Source organism: Musa acuminata, chromosome BXJ3-9, assembly GCF_036884655.1.
Source record: "Musa acuminata AAA Group cultivar baxijiao chromosome BXJ3-9, Cavendish_Baxijiao_AAA, whole genome shotgun sequence".
NCBI lineage: Eukaryota > Viridiplantae > Streptophyta > Magnoliopsida > Zingiberales > Musaceae > Musa > Musa acuminata.
Genome location: NC_088357.1, coordinates 11,687,501 through 11,704,228, shown reverse-complemented (window position 1 = coordinate 11,704,228; position 16,728 = coordinate 11,687,501). Strand labels below are relative to the sequence as shown.

Below are 16,728 nucleotides of genomic sequence, written 5' to 3'. Positions count from 1 at the left end.
GAAAACGATATGTATCATCTCCACCAGTCTGTTTTGCCACTTTGGCTTCCATCTCAAGGCTGGTTCGAGGTTGTCGTCTTGCTTCTCCGACGGCGACGATGGCGGCGATGAGAGGCGCTCTTCTGAGGCACCTGAGGGTGAGGGTGGATTCTCAGGCGGCGCCGGTGGCGGCCTTCTCCTTCGCCGGCCTCATCCGCCGCCGCTTTTCCGACGAAGCGATGGGATCCTTCCTAGACAAGTCTGACGTCGCCGATCGGATCATCACCGTCGTCAAGAACTTCCCGAAGGTCGATCCCTCCAAGGTACTGTGCCATATCACCGTTCTTCCCAAGTTCGATATAAACCCTAGGGTTTAATTTCTGGTTAGCAGCTTTTTTTGTCGCGACGAATACTGTTGAGCTGTACGTTTAGTTTGGTGTATGGGATGGAGCTTGAATCCGGTGATATTTGAGTGAGAATTCTCTTTGTGGCTGATCTTTGCTCGTAGCCCCTTTCAGATCTTGTAGTGATCTTCTGCTCTGAAATGGCTTCACTTTCCGCTGCAATCCGATTTGAGTGGAGGTTTTCTGCAACCAAAGCCCTGGTCTTGCTGTCCTTATCTTCATTCAGAACTCGCTCTAGTTTATAAAATATAAATGTTCGATTGTTGCCTTATATTTCAGCAGCAATAGATTCTGATTTATTAACACAAGTGTAGTATCTCACATATGGTATGTCTCCACTCATCTTGGAGCTAGGATATAGTTTGTGTAATCGGGGGATAACATATATTTATGTTGCTAAGTAGCAGGCTTTCATGTGGAGCGTTTGGTACTTATTTTTTATTGATTTCTCCTATCTTGTGCTAAGAAAGTTACTAGTAATTATGGAAGAAATAAATGTGGAACATAAATATTTGTAACATATTATTTATGTTGTTAAATGTTCTGTAGCTGCCAAAACCATCTCAAGCTTAGGCAATTAGATACATTTGACAGTGATGAAAGTTTAAAACATGATGATGTCACTGTAGAAGGTAGTAGCTTGGATGCTCAAACTACACAATGTTTTGGGCTTGAGTTGTCCGGCCAGTTTACACTCTAGGGGAGTGTTAGGATTGATTAAAAACCTTGTCGTATCTGTTTCCTTAAACTTCTAGATAAAAAGGGAGAGGTTAAGAATTATCTTGTGTTTGAGTTTCCATGCATATAGAAGTTCGGCATGTTGGATCATGCCGCTTCTATCAGCTCAACCATATTTAAATTTTGATATGGGAAGAATGCTTCATGTAAACAAATAATTTATATTGGCAATCATTGATATGTTTGTATCTATCTGCATGGCATAAGATAGCACCTAAGAGGTGCACATCCGGATTTATTTAGATCCGTTCTTTTTCTATCTACATGCCACAAGGGAACCACGTAAATGCCATGTGGACTTCTCAACTTACAAGTAGACCCTATGCGCCAAAATTTCAAAGCACCTGTGTATATCTCTATTGGCCCTCAATGTATAATGTTCTTGTTATTAACTTACAAAATCTGCCATTATATATATATACATACATATATATATATATATATATATATATATACATATATATAAATATATACATATATATGTGTGTGTGTGTGTGTACATGTACTTGTACAGGTATATGTACATGTATTTGTATTGCATAAATCTTTGAATTACCTGAAGATCTTTGTTCAACATGTAAATTTGGCTTTTGTGATGACACGATGCTTCTGACTGTGTTTCTGTGTGAACAGACACTTAAATATTGAATAGTAGGAAAACCAAGGTTTAATATTATTAGCACCTTCTACTAATTTGTTCAAATTAAATTCTCAATCAATATGGCTTGTTAAATGGATATTTGATTGTCAAAATATATGCATGTGTATTCAGTTAAGTATCAGTTCCTTGTTTGCCTTTTGGTTTGGAGACAGTATTATAAAGCATTGAGGTCGAGATTTGTTTGTAGAATTTCTCAGTCATTTTAAGCATCTTACTCTACCAAATATACAGGATAGTGAAGGAATGGGCCTGACAAACTCTAGGCTTTTACATTGTATACAGTGTTATAGATGAACCGACTTTTAGTATTTTAAGTCCTGCTGTGTCAATCTGAATGTGTTGTATTAGTTGCAAATAAATGTAGTAGTTTTAGCTTCAGCCTTTGTTCATAATGATCTAACATTTCCAGGATAAGATGTAATGCCTAGTATGGCCACAGTTGGACTGGCCTAGTATAACAGAGTTCATTTGTGCTATGCTTAAGATTTATGACATGGTATCTCCATATTATGTTTTCTTTACCACATCTCTAGTAACAAAAAGCTTGAGAATATTATATCATGCAGGATGGATAAAGTGAATAACAAGAAAATTGCTAGAAAGTTTTTTGACATCGTACCTTAAATGACTCGAATGGAAATTTCTTGTGCAGAACTTGCTTTGTTAATGTGTTACATCAAATGAGCTTGCAAGGAAAACTTTTGTGAAGGACTTGCTTGTACCTTTCTGAAAATCCACTTTATTGACAGTCATAGGTTTACATTTGTAGGTAGCCTGGTGGTATGATTTCCCACAAGCAACATGAGAATTTCTGTACAAATCCTTCTCAGGTCTTTTGCTGGAACATTAGGAATGGTGGCTTACCCACTCAAATTCTGATATTTTATGTTCTTGAGTGTAGAAAACAGCATTTAGTTCAACTTACTATAACAAAATTTAAAGAAGATGTGAGAAGCACTGCCGAGAGAAAAAGAGAAAACAAAGCGTAGATAAGTAAAACGGTAACATCAGGAAAGAAAGGTATTATTTTTGTGTCCATAGAAGTTCTGAAAGATCATGCCCCTAATCATATTTTAATAGGACTTGTTAACTAATGCGACATTTTAGATGAAACTACAGTGGAACAGAACCTTACTAATTTTACATCTAATAGAAACCATATTTGAGGTGTCTAGTGAGCAATTTGTTTTTGAGGTGCTCCATCACTTCTTTCTTCTAACAAAACTTTGATGTGCATACCATTTTGAAGTTGTACTCTTTTTTGTATGCCTCGAAATTTTTTTATTGGTCATTTTTGTAATTAATGTCACCTTCATTATTAAGTTATACTATTTCTTGAATGCCTCCAAATTTTTTATTGTCATTTTTGTAATTAATCCTACCTTCATTATTTGCTAAATAACATTTAATATAACTGCAGAAAGGAAAGGTGAAAATTGACTCATTTCTGTAGCGTGAGCAACTTTCCAGTCCTTAAGAAAATCAAGAACAGTGGATATGTTTGCAAACTCACTGTAACACCTAGTTCTATGTAAGTTCTTTGATTGGGGTGGGGGAAAATAATCTAAAATTTGCTTTCTTATATGGTGTCAATTTTAATGAATTATGGTAGTTCATTTAATATGATAAGTAGTTTTCAAGCAACTGACCATGGTTCAAACTGGAACTAGATGGGCAATTGACCATAGTTCGGAACCAGAAAATATGAAAGTGTTTACTCATCTCATGTGGCATTCGCTCCAACTGATCTAGTCATTTCTTATTTTATTTAACTTATTCCATTTGCTTATGACATCACTCATTGAGCCATTTCCTTACCCATTATAATTCTGTGCTGTTGGCATTCTGGCCGAGGGTGTTTTGAGAACCTTCATATTTTTGTTCCATGTGAATTTGTATGTGAGGGTACCAGTGTAGAAAGATCCTTTGCTAATCTTGTCTTATATGCTGGTCTCTGTAGGTCACACCAAATTCTCATTTTCACAAGGATCTTGGTCTAGACAGCTTGGACACCGTAGAGGTTGTGATGGCACTGGAAGAAGAGTTTGGGTTTGAGATCCCTGATAATGAAGCAGACAAGATTGACGCAATCAATGTTGCTGTCGACTTCATTGCCTCACACCCCCAAGCAAAATGAGATTTCTACCAATGGGGCATGCTGACTGTTCTCTTCGTAAGATTCTTCATGAGACCTTCTTTGTCTGTCTTAATGACTCGAGTAATCTGGAAGTTGGTTCCATCACATTTTGATGATCACAAGGGTGCTTTGTTTTGAAATAATTTGGTACTCCTGACCTTCCACAGTGGGCTCTTTCCTCTTTAAGATGTCTCACATGCTGGCGATGATTTGCTTTTGCCGCAAGTCTTGTGAACATGTTATGTTTTGTTATGTTTTTTTTTCCCCTTTTTCACTCATTCGTTCGATATACAAGTATTGCATTATCATGTGCATTGACATTTATATCTGGATTTCAAACTGAATGCTTATTTTGATACAAACGTGTAATCATGTTTATTAGGGATATATTATTAGGTTAAGTTCTATTTTAGTTTCATGAACCACTTAAGTGATTTATTCATGTATAAAATAATTTTTATATTTTTAAATTAATATAAGGATATATAATTTAAGTTTTAAAAAGGATTAAAATCCATTGGTTATGGATTAATTTTTATGATTTATTCATGTTTTATTTTAAAAAAATATAGTATATAAGTCTCTCATGTTACATGTTAGAATTTTGAATATTGATTTATAATAAATTATTAATATAAAATATATATAATATGAGTTTAAAAAATAATTAAGGTTCATTTTGTCGAGAAAGAGTAAGCGACGGACAAAAGCAAAGAGTTAGAAGTAGGAGAGGTCGACGGCGAAGGTGAGAGAGAGTTGTATCACGTCGTAGGCGCAGTGGGTGGAAGCGCATGAGAGGATGAAGAGAGAGTCGATGAGGACGAAAATGCCCAAGAGGAGAAAGAGGGATTAAGAGATCACTGCTTAGTGTCGGACTGGTCGATGCACATCTACCTGAGGCAGGATCGGAAGTTCTTGAGCTTGTCATTAGCGCGGTAGAAGTTATGTGCTTACAATGCTCTACTAGGCAACAACAGCTCGGTGCTACTACCGGTGGTCACTTTGTCTTCTACTATTATTGACAGTGCTTTTATTTTTGTTTTAACTTAAATTACATATGTCATTATATTAGTGGTTTATCATGTCACGTAAGAAGATTCCAACGTAACTCTGACTTGACGAGATGGACTTATATGTTACGTTTTTTAAAATATATGAGTTATTTTAGACAAATAAATCATAAGGACTTAAGTAGTTCATAGCCAAAACTAAAATGGTTAAAATATATTTTAATCTTTTCGTTCTAATTTCTGTTAACTCAAATTTGACGGAATGAACTTATATGTTATGTTTTTAAAAATATATGAGTTATTTTAGATATAAATAAATTATAAGAGCTTAAATGGTCCGATCAAAATCATAGGGGCTAAAATAGACCTTAATCCTTTTTAAAACTTAAATTACATATGTCATTATATTAATTATTTATTATGAGTCAACAAATCATGTAAACATACTCTAACTTTTGTTAACTCAAACTTAATGAGAGGGGCTTATATGTTATATTTTTTTAAAATATAGAGATTCTTTTATATACAAGTAAATTATAATGACTTAAATGATCCATGATCAAAATGCTAAATTAGATATTAGCCCTATATTTTTTTTATTTAGCATTGTACTTCCACTCACTTCCAAATCTAGTTTGGATTAAAAAAAATATATATTAATAATAATCTAAAAATAATATCATAGCCCATTAAGCATAGTGGTTGGCATTCTAATAAAATTTATCATAAATACCCATTTGCTTTCAAAATTTGTATAATTATCAAGTTTTTCTTTATACGTATACAATTGGCAAAAGTTAATCTTTAGCTTCATATGCATTTGGAATCGTCACTTACCTTTGGATATTTTTCGAATAACATATATCTAAATATATTTTCATAATAAAAAATATAAATATAATAAGAATTTCATATCTTAGATCATAAGATATATTTTATATATATATATATATATATATATATATATATATATATATATATATATATATATATATATATATATATATATATATATATATACACACATATATATACACGAGGTGCAATCTGTTTGTTTGTTTCTTTTCTTTTCTTGAATCTCTCTCCCTTTCTCTTTTTTGTTACTTTTTCTATTATCATTTCATATCCTTAAAGATTTATATTCAGTTTATTCCTTATGAAAATGAAAGGATGCCATTCCTTTTGCTAAATAAAATTCCCAATATTAGTCTTACTTTGAGCAAATAGTTTATACTTTTCTTTGCCAATGTTTTTTTTTATAGAAATTAACAAAATTATATAAATTAATCATCTAAGTATATGTTCATCACAAAATCTGGAATTAGGCTCACTTTCATGTTTCTTTTTAATCTTTTTTCTTCCTTTTCTTTCTTTACATCTGACTTATATCAAGGATTTTTTTTTCTTTACAAAGGATAAGTGACGAATATATGATTCAAACATAAGATATACTAGTATATATCTTATATGTGGTGATATCTCAGAGCTTATCATATATTATTAAAATCTTTACCAATTAAGTAAATTGGAACCTCTAAAATTATATGAAGGACTTGTCTATATTTCATGATATCTCGGAGTTTTTCTTTTTTATTTTTCTTCTACTATGACTTACAAAATTATATCAATGATATGTAGATTTTTATCCAAAGAACGCCACTCACAAGAATTTAATTGCCTTCATATAAAGTGCACTAACAAAGAAAATTTTAAGATAATAAACAATAGAGCGCAAGGGTTTATGTTCAAATCATCTTCACTTAAGCTGCAAAATTATAAACAAGAAAAAGGAATTAGTAATCGTTTTGGAAATTAAAAATAATCTTGAAGAAAACGAAACAGTTTATAACAATCACAAAATTAAATCAATCAATTAACGGATCGAAACAATTGGAATATCTAATCGACTTAAAAAAGCAAAGTAAATGTGTTAAATCTTGATTATTATTAATTTTTGCACTATAATCTCTACCATGTAGTTCTTACCAACACTTACTTGTCCTTAGACCTCATGCCACAATAAACTATTAAATTCTATCCAATTCTCTCGGTTCATATGTCTAGTTTTCCTGTATCCTAATAGAAATTGCATTCTGCAATCATACGTTCAATTATTAAGATGTACTGTAGACTTTTCATGGAGACAGTGACACACAATAAAATATGATAAATGGAGAGAGGCAGTTGCAGAGACTCAAATTATATTAAAAAAATATTGGTATATTATTAAAAGAATAGATTCTTGAAGGAAAAAAAAAAAAAAAAAACATCCTTTGAGTGTTGCATTCAATGACAATGCAGTGATTTTGAAACAAAGCTGTCCCAAGTGTTCGATAATAAATGAGATAAAAGTTGACGAGAAGAGAAGAGAAGAGAAGAGAAGACTGGCTTATAATTATAGTTGCATCTGCAGCCTGGCTTTTGCAGTGTAAGGAGTTTCGACGTTCCAAATGCTCCTTGCACATGCATGACTGAGTTCCAAGTGTTCGATAATAAATGAGATAAAAGTTGACGAGAAAAGAAGAGAAGAGGTTTTGAAATCATAGTGCAAAAGCCGTCGGCTCATTAATGAGTCGTTATTCAACATTGAATTATTGGGAATCTCCTTCCGCAATGAGTTATCCTTCAACGTTAGCTAGCTAGCTATGAACACCAATCAGTCCGCATTTACCTTTTCACCGTCTCCAGACTTGCAAGTCTTCCGAGCAAGTCAGATTGGTTGTTGTTGGGCTGATGGCCCATATTCAGCCCATGTGGGCTTTATTAGCCCACAACACATACCCCCTCTTAACCTAACCCTAATTAAGATTAGGGGGTGTGGTGGCTGCGTTTTAGAGGTAGATTAAAGCTGTAAAAAGGCAGCAACGAGGCAGATCTTTGGTGGCACGAGATTCCAAAGAGAAGCAGGAGAACAAGACAGAAAAGGAAGAGAAAAAAAGAGAAGAAGACAAGGACAACGCAGAGAGATTGTTCTCAATCATCTAGTAGTGTTCTCATCTCAGGTTAGATCAAATCTACAGTAGGCTCTTGTTGTGATTACTTGGGAGGTTTTAGATATTGTGGGCAGTGACGTGATCCTTGTATCCCAGTTATTCTCTTGTGGTTGTTGCTAGGGTTTTGGGCAAGAGATTAAGATTTGTACATTCATTATTCTCATAGTGGATTATCTCTAGTTTGCCCCGTGGTTTTTACCCTTCACATAGAAGGGGTTTTCCACGTATATCTTGGTGTTCTGTTTGATTGTGTTTCCATTTTATTCCGCTGCGTATTTTGGTCTTCTAGTATTTGTTCCTATACAAAGGTTATTCCTGTTTATATCCCCATCAACTGGTATCAGAGCGGGGTTTTGGTGATTTAATTTTTGTATTTGAACATGGAGGCCAGTAATATTTCTCGCATAATTAGTTTGAATAGAAATAATTGGATGATATGGAAACCAAGAATGGAAGATCTCTTGTATTGCAAAGATTTGTATGGACCTTTGCAAGGGGATAGTGCAAAACCTACAACTATGACAGATGATGAGTGGAAGAGGTTAGATCGAAAAACAATTGAGTTTATTAGACAATGGCTTGATGATAGTGTCTTTCACCATGTTTCTACTGAAATTTCTGCATATTCTCTTTGGAAAAAATTGGAAAGTCTCTATGAAAGAAAAACAGCTGGCAACAAAGCTTTTTTGATCAGAAAACTTGTGAACCTAAAATATAGAGAGGGTGCTTCTATTACTGAGCATTTGAATGAAATGCAGAGTATTACTAACCAGTTATCCTCTATGAAAATGTCTCTTGATGATGAGTTGCAGGCATTGTTACTTCTTAGTTCATTACCAGAAAGTTGGGAGACACTGGTGGTTTCTCTTAGTAATTCTGCACCAGATGGTATTGTCACTATGAGTCAAGTAACAAGCAGTTTGTTGAATGAGGAGTTGAGAAGAAAGAGTTCAGCAACATCTCAAAATGATTCACAGGCACTTATCTCAGATAATAGAGGAAGGTCAAAGTCTAGAAGCAGTTCACGTATGGGTAGGAGCAAGTCAAGATCAAGAAAAGATATTGTTTGCTATAACTGTGGTGAGAAAGGACATTACAAGAACCAATGTAAGCAACCTAAGAAGAACAAGAAAAAGGGAAAAGAAGTGGAGTCTACAGAGTCAAAGGATAATACTACAGCTACAGTGCAGGGTGGTGATTATTTGATTTTGTCTCCTTCTGATGATATTTTTTCTTGTGTGTGTCAGGATCTTGAGTGGGTGATTGACACAGGTGCTTCTTATCATGCTACACCTCGGAGAGAGTTTTTTACTACATACAGGTCTGGAAACTTTGGTGTTGTCAAGATGGGCAACTATGACACAGCAGACATCATTGGCATGGGTGATCCATTTAAAGACCAACCTTGGCTGCAAGTTGGTACTTAAGGATGTGAGGCATGTGGTTGACTTGAGGCTGAATTTAATTTCAGTTGGAAGACTAGATGATGAAGAGTATGAAAGCAGATTTCACATAGGGCAATGGAAGCTCAGTAAGGGTTCTCTTGTTATATCTAGTTGAAAGAAATGTCATACTTTGTACAGGTTGCAGGCTAAAGCTTATGGTGAGCAGTTAAATGCTACAGAGAAAGACTTCAGTATGGAGTTGTGGCATAGGCGATTGGGACACATGAGCGAGAAAGGGCTGCAAGCTCTTTCCAAGAGAGAGGTATACATCTGAACCCTTGTATTGATTGTTTGGCTGATAAACAACATAGAGTTTCATTTTCTAGTGCTGCTTTGTCTAGAAAAATGCATGCTTTAGACCGTGTTTATACAGATGTATGTGGTCCTTTGAGGACAAAAACTCCTGGTGGATCTGTTGATGTTCTTGGTATAAGTGGTGCACTTTATTTTGTCACTTTTATAGATGATTTTTCCAGGAAAGTTTGGGCTTATGCTTTGAAGACCAAAGATCAGGTTATTAATGTCTTCAAAGAGTTTCATGCTAGGGTTGAAAGGGAGACAGAAAGGAAATTGAAATGCATAAGATCAGATAATGGTGGTGAGTATACGGGATTGTTTAATGACTATTGCAGGTCACATGGAATCCAACATGAGATGATAGTTCCTGGTACACCTCAGCATAATGCAATTGCAGAGAGGATGAACCGCACCATCATGGAAAAGATCAAATGTATGCTTTCACAGGCCAAGCTACCCAAAAGGTTTTGGGATGAGGCTTTGAGGACTACAGTTGATGTGATCAACTTATCACCATGTACAGCCCTAGATGGTGATGTTGCAGAGCATGTATGGTCAGGGAAAGATGTTTCCTACAGGCATTTGAGAGTGTTTGGTTGTCGCGCATTTGCACATATTCCAGATAATGAGAGGTCCAAGCTGGATGGTAAGTCTAAAGAATGTATTTTTCTTGGTTACTCACATGATCAGTTTGGTTACAGGCTTTGGGATCCAGAAAAGCAGAAGGTGTTCAGGAGCAGAGATGTGGTCTTCTTTGAGGATCAAACCTTTGAAGATTTGAAGAAGAAGGCACCAGCCAAGACTTCTGCAGAAGGATTAGCAGATTGTGACCTAGTTATTCCTCCAGTATATCAGGGTGATAGGGGAGATGTGCAGGAAAATAGTGTAGAGCCTAATGTTGATTTACCTGTAGGACATGTTGAGCAAGAAGAAGTAGGAGAGCAAGTTCCCGCAGAACCTCAATTGAGAAGATCTTCTAGACAACGTCAACCTTCCAGAAGATACTCTACAGATGAGTATGTGATGCTTACTGATGCAGGTGAACCAGAGAGTTACCAGGAAGCAGTTGAGAGTGAGCAGAAAGAGAAATGGTTAGTTGCTATGCAGGAAGAGATGGATGCTCTTCAGAAGAACCACACTTATGATTTGGTGCTGCTACCAAATGGAATGAAGGCCTTGAAGAACAAGTGGGTTTTTAGGTTGAAGACTCAAGAATATTGTTCTCAACCAAAGTACAAAGCTAGATTGGTTGTGAAAGGCTTTGGTCAAAAGAAAGGTATTGACTTTGAAGAGATATTTTCTCCTGTTGTTAAAATGTCTTCTATTCGTGTTGCTCTTGGTATTGCTGCTAGCCAGGACTTGGAGGTTGAGCAGTTAGATGTGAAGACAGTTTTCCTTCATGGTGATTTGGATGAGGAAATTTATATGGAGCAACCAGAAGGCTTCAAAGTCAAAGATAAAGATAATTTTGTCTGCAAGTTGAAGAAGAGCTTGTATGGGCTAAAGCAAGCTCCAAGATAGTGGTACAGAAAGTTTGATTCATTTATGACAGAAAATGGATACAAAAGAATGGCTTCAGATCATTGTGTGTACATCAAATGGTTTGGTGAGGATTTTATTATTCTCTTACTTTATGTTGATGACATGCTTATTCTTGGGAAAGATATGTCTAAAATTGACAGGTTGAAGAAGGAACTGAGTGAGTCTTTTGCAATGAAGGACATGGGGCCAGCAAAGCAAATACTAGGCATGCAGATTTCTCGTGACAGGAAAAACAAGAAGATTTGGTTATCACAGGAGAAATACATCGAGAATGTATTGGAAAGATTCAGTATGAGCAATGCTAAACCAGTTGGTTCTCCTCTTGCAGGTCACTTCAAGTTGTGCTTAGAACAGAGTCCGTCAAGTGATGAGGAGAAGGAGAAAATGCAAAAGGTTCCTTATGCTTCAGCAGTTTGAAGTTTAATGTATGCAATGGTATGTACGAGGCCGGACATCGCATATGCAGTGGGTGTTACTAGCAGATTTCTTGCAAATCCAGGCAAAAAGCACTGGGCAGCAGTGAAGTGAATTTTTAGATATCTCAGAGGGAGCTCTAAGGTTTGTTTAAGCTTTGGAGGTGGACCACCTGTGTTAACAGGTTACACAGATGCAAATATGGCAAGAGATATAGATACGAGGAAGTCTACTTCAGGTTATGTACTTACTTTTGTAGGGGGAGCTGTGTCATGGCAATCCAGGTTACAAAGGTGTATTGCTCTCTCTACCACAAAAGCAGAATATATTGCTGCTATAGAGGTATGCAAAGAAATGTTATGGATGAAAGAATTCTTACAAGAATTGTGGCTGAAACAGAAAAATTATGTGGTGCATTGTGATAACCAAAGTGCCATCCATTTGTATAAGAACCCAATGTTTCATTCCAAGTCAAAGCATATAGATGTCAGATACCACTGGATTCAAAATGTATTTGAAGAGAAGTAGTTGCAGCTTCAGAAAATTCATACAGATGACAACGAAGCAGACATGTTGACGAAGACCTTACCAAAAGAAAGATAGGAGATATGCCGACAGTTGGTCGGCATGGCTTCACATTGAGGAGTCATGGGACAGCCTTCCTTATGGGCTGAAGGGGGAGGTTGTTGGGCTGATGGCCCATATTCAGCCCATGTGGGTTTTATCAGCCCACAGCTCATACCCCCTCTTAACCTAACCCTAATTAAGATTAGGGGGGTGTGGTGGCTGCGTTTTAGAGGTAGATTAAAGCTATAAAAAGGCAGCAACGAGGCAGATCTTTGGTGGCACGAGATTCCAAAGAGAAGAAGGAGAACAAGGCAGAAAAGGAAGAGAAAGAAAGAGAAGAAGACAAGGACAACGCAGAGAGATTGTTCTCAATCATCTAGCAGTGTTCTCATCTCAGGTTAGATCAAATCTACAGTAGGCTCTTGCTGTGATTACTTGGGAGGTTTTAGATATTGTGGGCAGTGACGTGATCCTTGTATCCCAGTTATTCTCTTATGGTTGTTGCTAGGGTTTTGGGCAAGAGATTGAGATTTGTACATTCATTATTCTCATAGTGGATTATCTCTAGTTTGCCCCGTGGTTTTTACCCTTCACATAGAAGGGGTTTTCCACGTATATCTTGGTGTTCTGTTTGATTGTGTTTCCATTTTATTCCGCTGCGTATTTTGGTCTTTTAGTATTTATTCCTATACAAAGGTTATTCCTGTTTATATCCCCATCAGCTGTGACATCTTAAACTTCATAATAATCTTAATCGTAGCAACAGAAGAGTATGTATATTGCAAGCAGTCTGTGAGTTGAGAAAGAGAGATCGTATAAGACTTTATGCTGAGTTATAATTAACTCAAATGTACTTATAATTAATCTTAATTTCCTCTGTGGCATAAGCAATCAGTATCAAACCACATAAATTTTTTATCAATTTTTCTTTTTTTGATTTCAAAGTCATTCTCTTCGCTTACCAGAATAAAATGATCCCCAACTCTTCTTGATTGTGCATATAGCCACTTGTGTTGTTTATCAACACCATAGCTAGATTACAAAATTATAAAGCTAGTTGGAACGCAACATCAAATAACAAATATTTATAGTTCAAAATAGTTAACAACTTGGTTTAATTATTAGACCTTCCTCGTACAACACTACCAAAAGAAAATGATCGATGGGTAGGATAAATAATATACTGAAAGTGGTGACGATTGAGGCAGTGATGACAACAATAATAGGATATGTATGATCGATGAGTAGGATAAAAAACATACTGAAAGCGACAGACGATTGTGACAGCCACGACAACAATACATCACGATAAATAATATATTGGTAGCCTAGTGGTGTAGCTGGTGATGCTTATAGGACAATCGTGTGGGACAATGATGATAATACTACTGTTGATGATGAGAGTGATAATGATAATGGTGATGACACCTATGATTGTGTTAGTAATATTTGTGATGGTAATAGCAATGATTATAGAAGTAAATATATCTCAAGACACAGTGACCAGAGGATAATAAGACTTCAATAAATCATAGAGAATGATAAGCAGAAAAAACACTTACCCGAAAAATATATTTTCACCAAAAGACTTCAATAAACTATAGTTATAAGATTGAGATCGGGCATCCCATTTTAAGGATCAATATCTTAAATAATTTTCCAAAGTGATGAAGAAGGGATTGGATTGACTACAATCTTAGACAGACGAACTTGTGCTTCTATAAACTTAGGAGACAGATTGGTTGTTTACTAGTAGTTCTTAGTCAGTCGGGTCCTCAAGATTGAATTGCTTTACCAAATCATATTGATCAAACATATCTGTTTAATAATCTGGATTCACCACCCAGGCTTCCTCTGACATGTAATCTAGCTTATACGAGGCAAGTGGACAGGAGATGTTGCACATGGACGAATTAATCTTAAGGCTTCCGTATAACATTGCCATGTGGGTGTTGATTACACTGCACCTTCTCTTGTCTCCCAGCGGCTGTTCTTGAGCTGGTCGAGTCACGTTTGCCGCGCCGTCCCAACTTCGATATGATCCAATTCGTGATCACGTGTTCCAACGTGGAGTCTGTCATCCTCTGCATATCTATAAATGAGGCCCCGTTCTGTCCAATCTTTATCCTGCAGCCAAAGCTTCAGCAGAACCAGTCATGTGCCTTCCTCTCTTGGATCCCTTTATTCACCCAGCCTTCCGTGATGTCTTTGAAACAATGCCATTTTGTGACAAGCTTACCTTCCTGGTAATGATCGACGACCGACACCCATGAAGCTCCATCTCTAACTAGCTAATCTTGTGCTCATCGAGAGAGACCGTTCCTCTCCTTGTCTTGCAGTACGTTCATTCCTTGGACAGGCTAAAGCTGTGGCATAAGTTGCCGGTGTTCCTAGGGTTGACGTACCTGCAGCAACGTCGAACTCTGCATGAGAAGTACAGCCTCCTCAACGTGGGAATGCCCGATACGACTCCGTTCAACCCCGACGACTACGCCTACAGAACCGACGACGGGGAGTACAATGACCCGGAGAACAGTAAGGCTGGGAGCCAGAACACCTTCTTCGGGAGGAACATGCCACCCATGGAACAGAATAACCATGTGAGTGTTTCCCTACACTCGGTGCCAAAACCTGCCGTTGTGAGATTGATGTGGATGTGTTTGTGCAGCTCTTGAGCCCCGATCCAGCGGTCGTGGCGACCAAACTTCTAGCTCGGAGGACGTACAAAGACACAGGCAAACAGTTCAACCTGATTGCAGCTTCATGGATACAGTTCATGGTGCACGACTGGATGGATCACCTGGAGGATACTGAGCAGGTACAAGCAGGAGTTGCTTCACTGCTCAACCAAATCGAAGCTGAGAAACATAGTTTGTTTGTTTCTTTTCTTTTCTTGAATCTGTCTCCCTTTCTCCTTTTGTTATTTCCTCATATCTTTAAAGATTTATATTCAGTTTATTCCTTAAGAAAATGAAAGAATGGCATTCCTTTTGCTGAATAAAATTATCAAGATCAGTCTTACTTTTAAGCAAATAGTTTATACATTTTTCTGCCAATGTTTTTTTTATAGAAATTAACAAAATTATATAGATTAATCATGTAAGTATACGTTCATCATAATATGTGGAATTAGGCTTTCACTTTCATGATTTTCTTTTTTTTTTTATCTTTCTTTCTTTACATGTGATTTATACTGAGAACTTTTATTTTTCTTTACTAAGGGTAAGTGATGAATATATGATTCGAACATAGGAGGAGCTTATGATATACTATCAAAATCGTTACCAATTAAGTAAATTAAAATCTCTAAAATTATATCAAGGACTTGTATATGTGTCATGATATCTCTGAGTTTTTTTTTTCTTTTTGTTTTTCTTCTACTATGACTTACAAAATTATATCAATGATATGTATATTTTTAGCAAAAGGATGCCACTCCTTTTGCTAAATACTTTGAGCAAATGGTTTATATTTTTCTTTGCCAATTTTTTTCTTAAAAATTAATAAAATTACATAGATTAATCCTGTAAGTATATGTTCTTGCACAATATTTGGAATTAGGCTTTCACTTTCATATTTTTCTTTCTTTCTATCTTTATTTTTAACTTTGTTTTCTTTCTTTCTTTACATGTGACTTATATCAAGGATTTCTTTTTTTTTTTTTGCAAAAGGTAAGTCGCGAAGGTGGAATTCAAACACAGAACCTTACGATATACTATCAAGTCTTTACCAACTAAGCTAACCCGCACCTTTGAAATTATATCAAGGACTCGTATATGTGTCGTAAATTTTTATTTTCCTTTTTACTATGGCTTACAAAATTATATCAATGATATGTAATAAATATCATGGTAAAATCCAATGGCTAATAGGAAACTGTGTTTTGGAGTACAAAAGAAAAAGGAAACTTAGATCCTCTACCATACAACATATCCATTTCTACGTCCATCACACTTGCAACGGTTATCATATTTGGTTGAATATAATTGACTCTCTTCAATCTTTTAGTAAGATAAGATTAATTCTTAACTCATCTCATACTCTATACATAAATAGCATGCATGCATATGTCAATTTGTTCACAAAGCAAAGTTTATGATGGAAAAAATGAAAAAAGAAAAAAAAATGATTGGAAGAACTTTTGATTTCTTTGTTGTTGGCCATGCGAATTATTCATTCAGTAAACGCACCTGACATGCCTGCACACAGGTAGTACTCCATGCTCCTCCGCTGGTCGCTCATGAATGCCCGCTGAAGTCATTCAGGTTCTACAGCACAAAGGAGGTGCCCACAGGTGGTGAAGGCATTGAGACAGGCCACCTAAACATCCAGACTTCTTGGTGGTATGTACTCCCGTGCGATCGATTTGCTAAGTGCGATCGATTTGTCATCTAATCAACTGCAGATAGCTTCAATTCGCTGATTCATAGGGTTTCTTAATTGGCCTCTACCGAAATATATTGGACTACACGAGAGGTCACTGATAGGGTGACACAATTTCTCATTCTCTTATCTTCATCAGTTTGATCGAAGTAGCACAC

General features: G+C 36.1%; 2 protein-coding genes across 2 annotated transcripts in view; both read left to right on the top strand.

Annotated features, from left to right (window-relative positions):
• The first annotated feature begins 22 nt into the window (after positions 1-22).
• On the top strand, positions 23-4,243 carry LOC135650005 (acyl carrier protein 2, mitochondrial-like). Its single transcript, XM_065169046.1, has 2 exons — positions 23-302; positions 3,743-4,243. Exons 1-2 carry the CDS (start codon positions 99-101, stop codon positions 3,917-3,919), a joined length of 381 nt encoding a protein of 126 aa, XP_065025118.1. The 5' UTR covers positions 23-98; the 3' UTR covers positions 3,920-4,243.
• A 10,030-nt stretch (positions 4,244-14,273) lies between these two features.
• LOC135649329 (alpha-dioxygenase PIOX-like) overlaps positions 14,274-16,728 on the top strand; it is a 5,481-nt gene continuing 3,026 nt past the window's right edge. The window contains exons 1-4 of the mRNA XM_065167585.1: positions 14,274-14,433; positions 14,527-14,787; positions 14,856-15,005; positions 16,397-16,530. Coding sequence (XP_065023657.1) covers positions 14,344-14,433; positions 14,527-14,787; positions 14,856-15,005; positions 16,397-16,530 — 635 coding nt within the window. The 5' untranslated portion in view covers positions 14,274-14,343. The remainder of the gene's footprint in view (positions 14,434-14,526; positions 14,788-14,855; positions 15,006-16,396; positions 16,531-16,728) is intronic.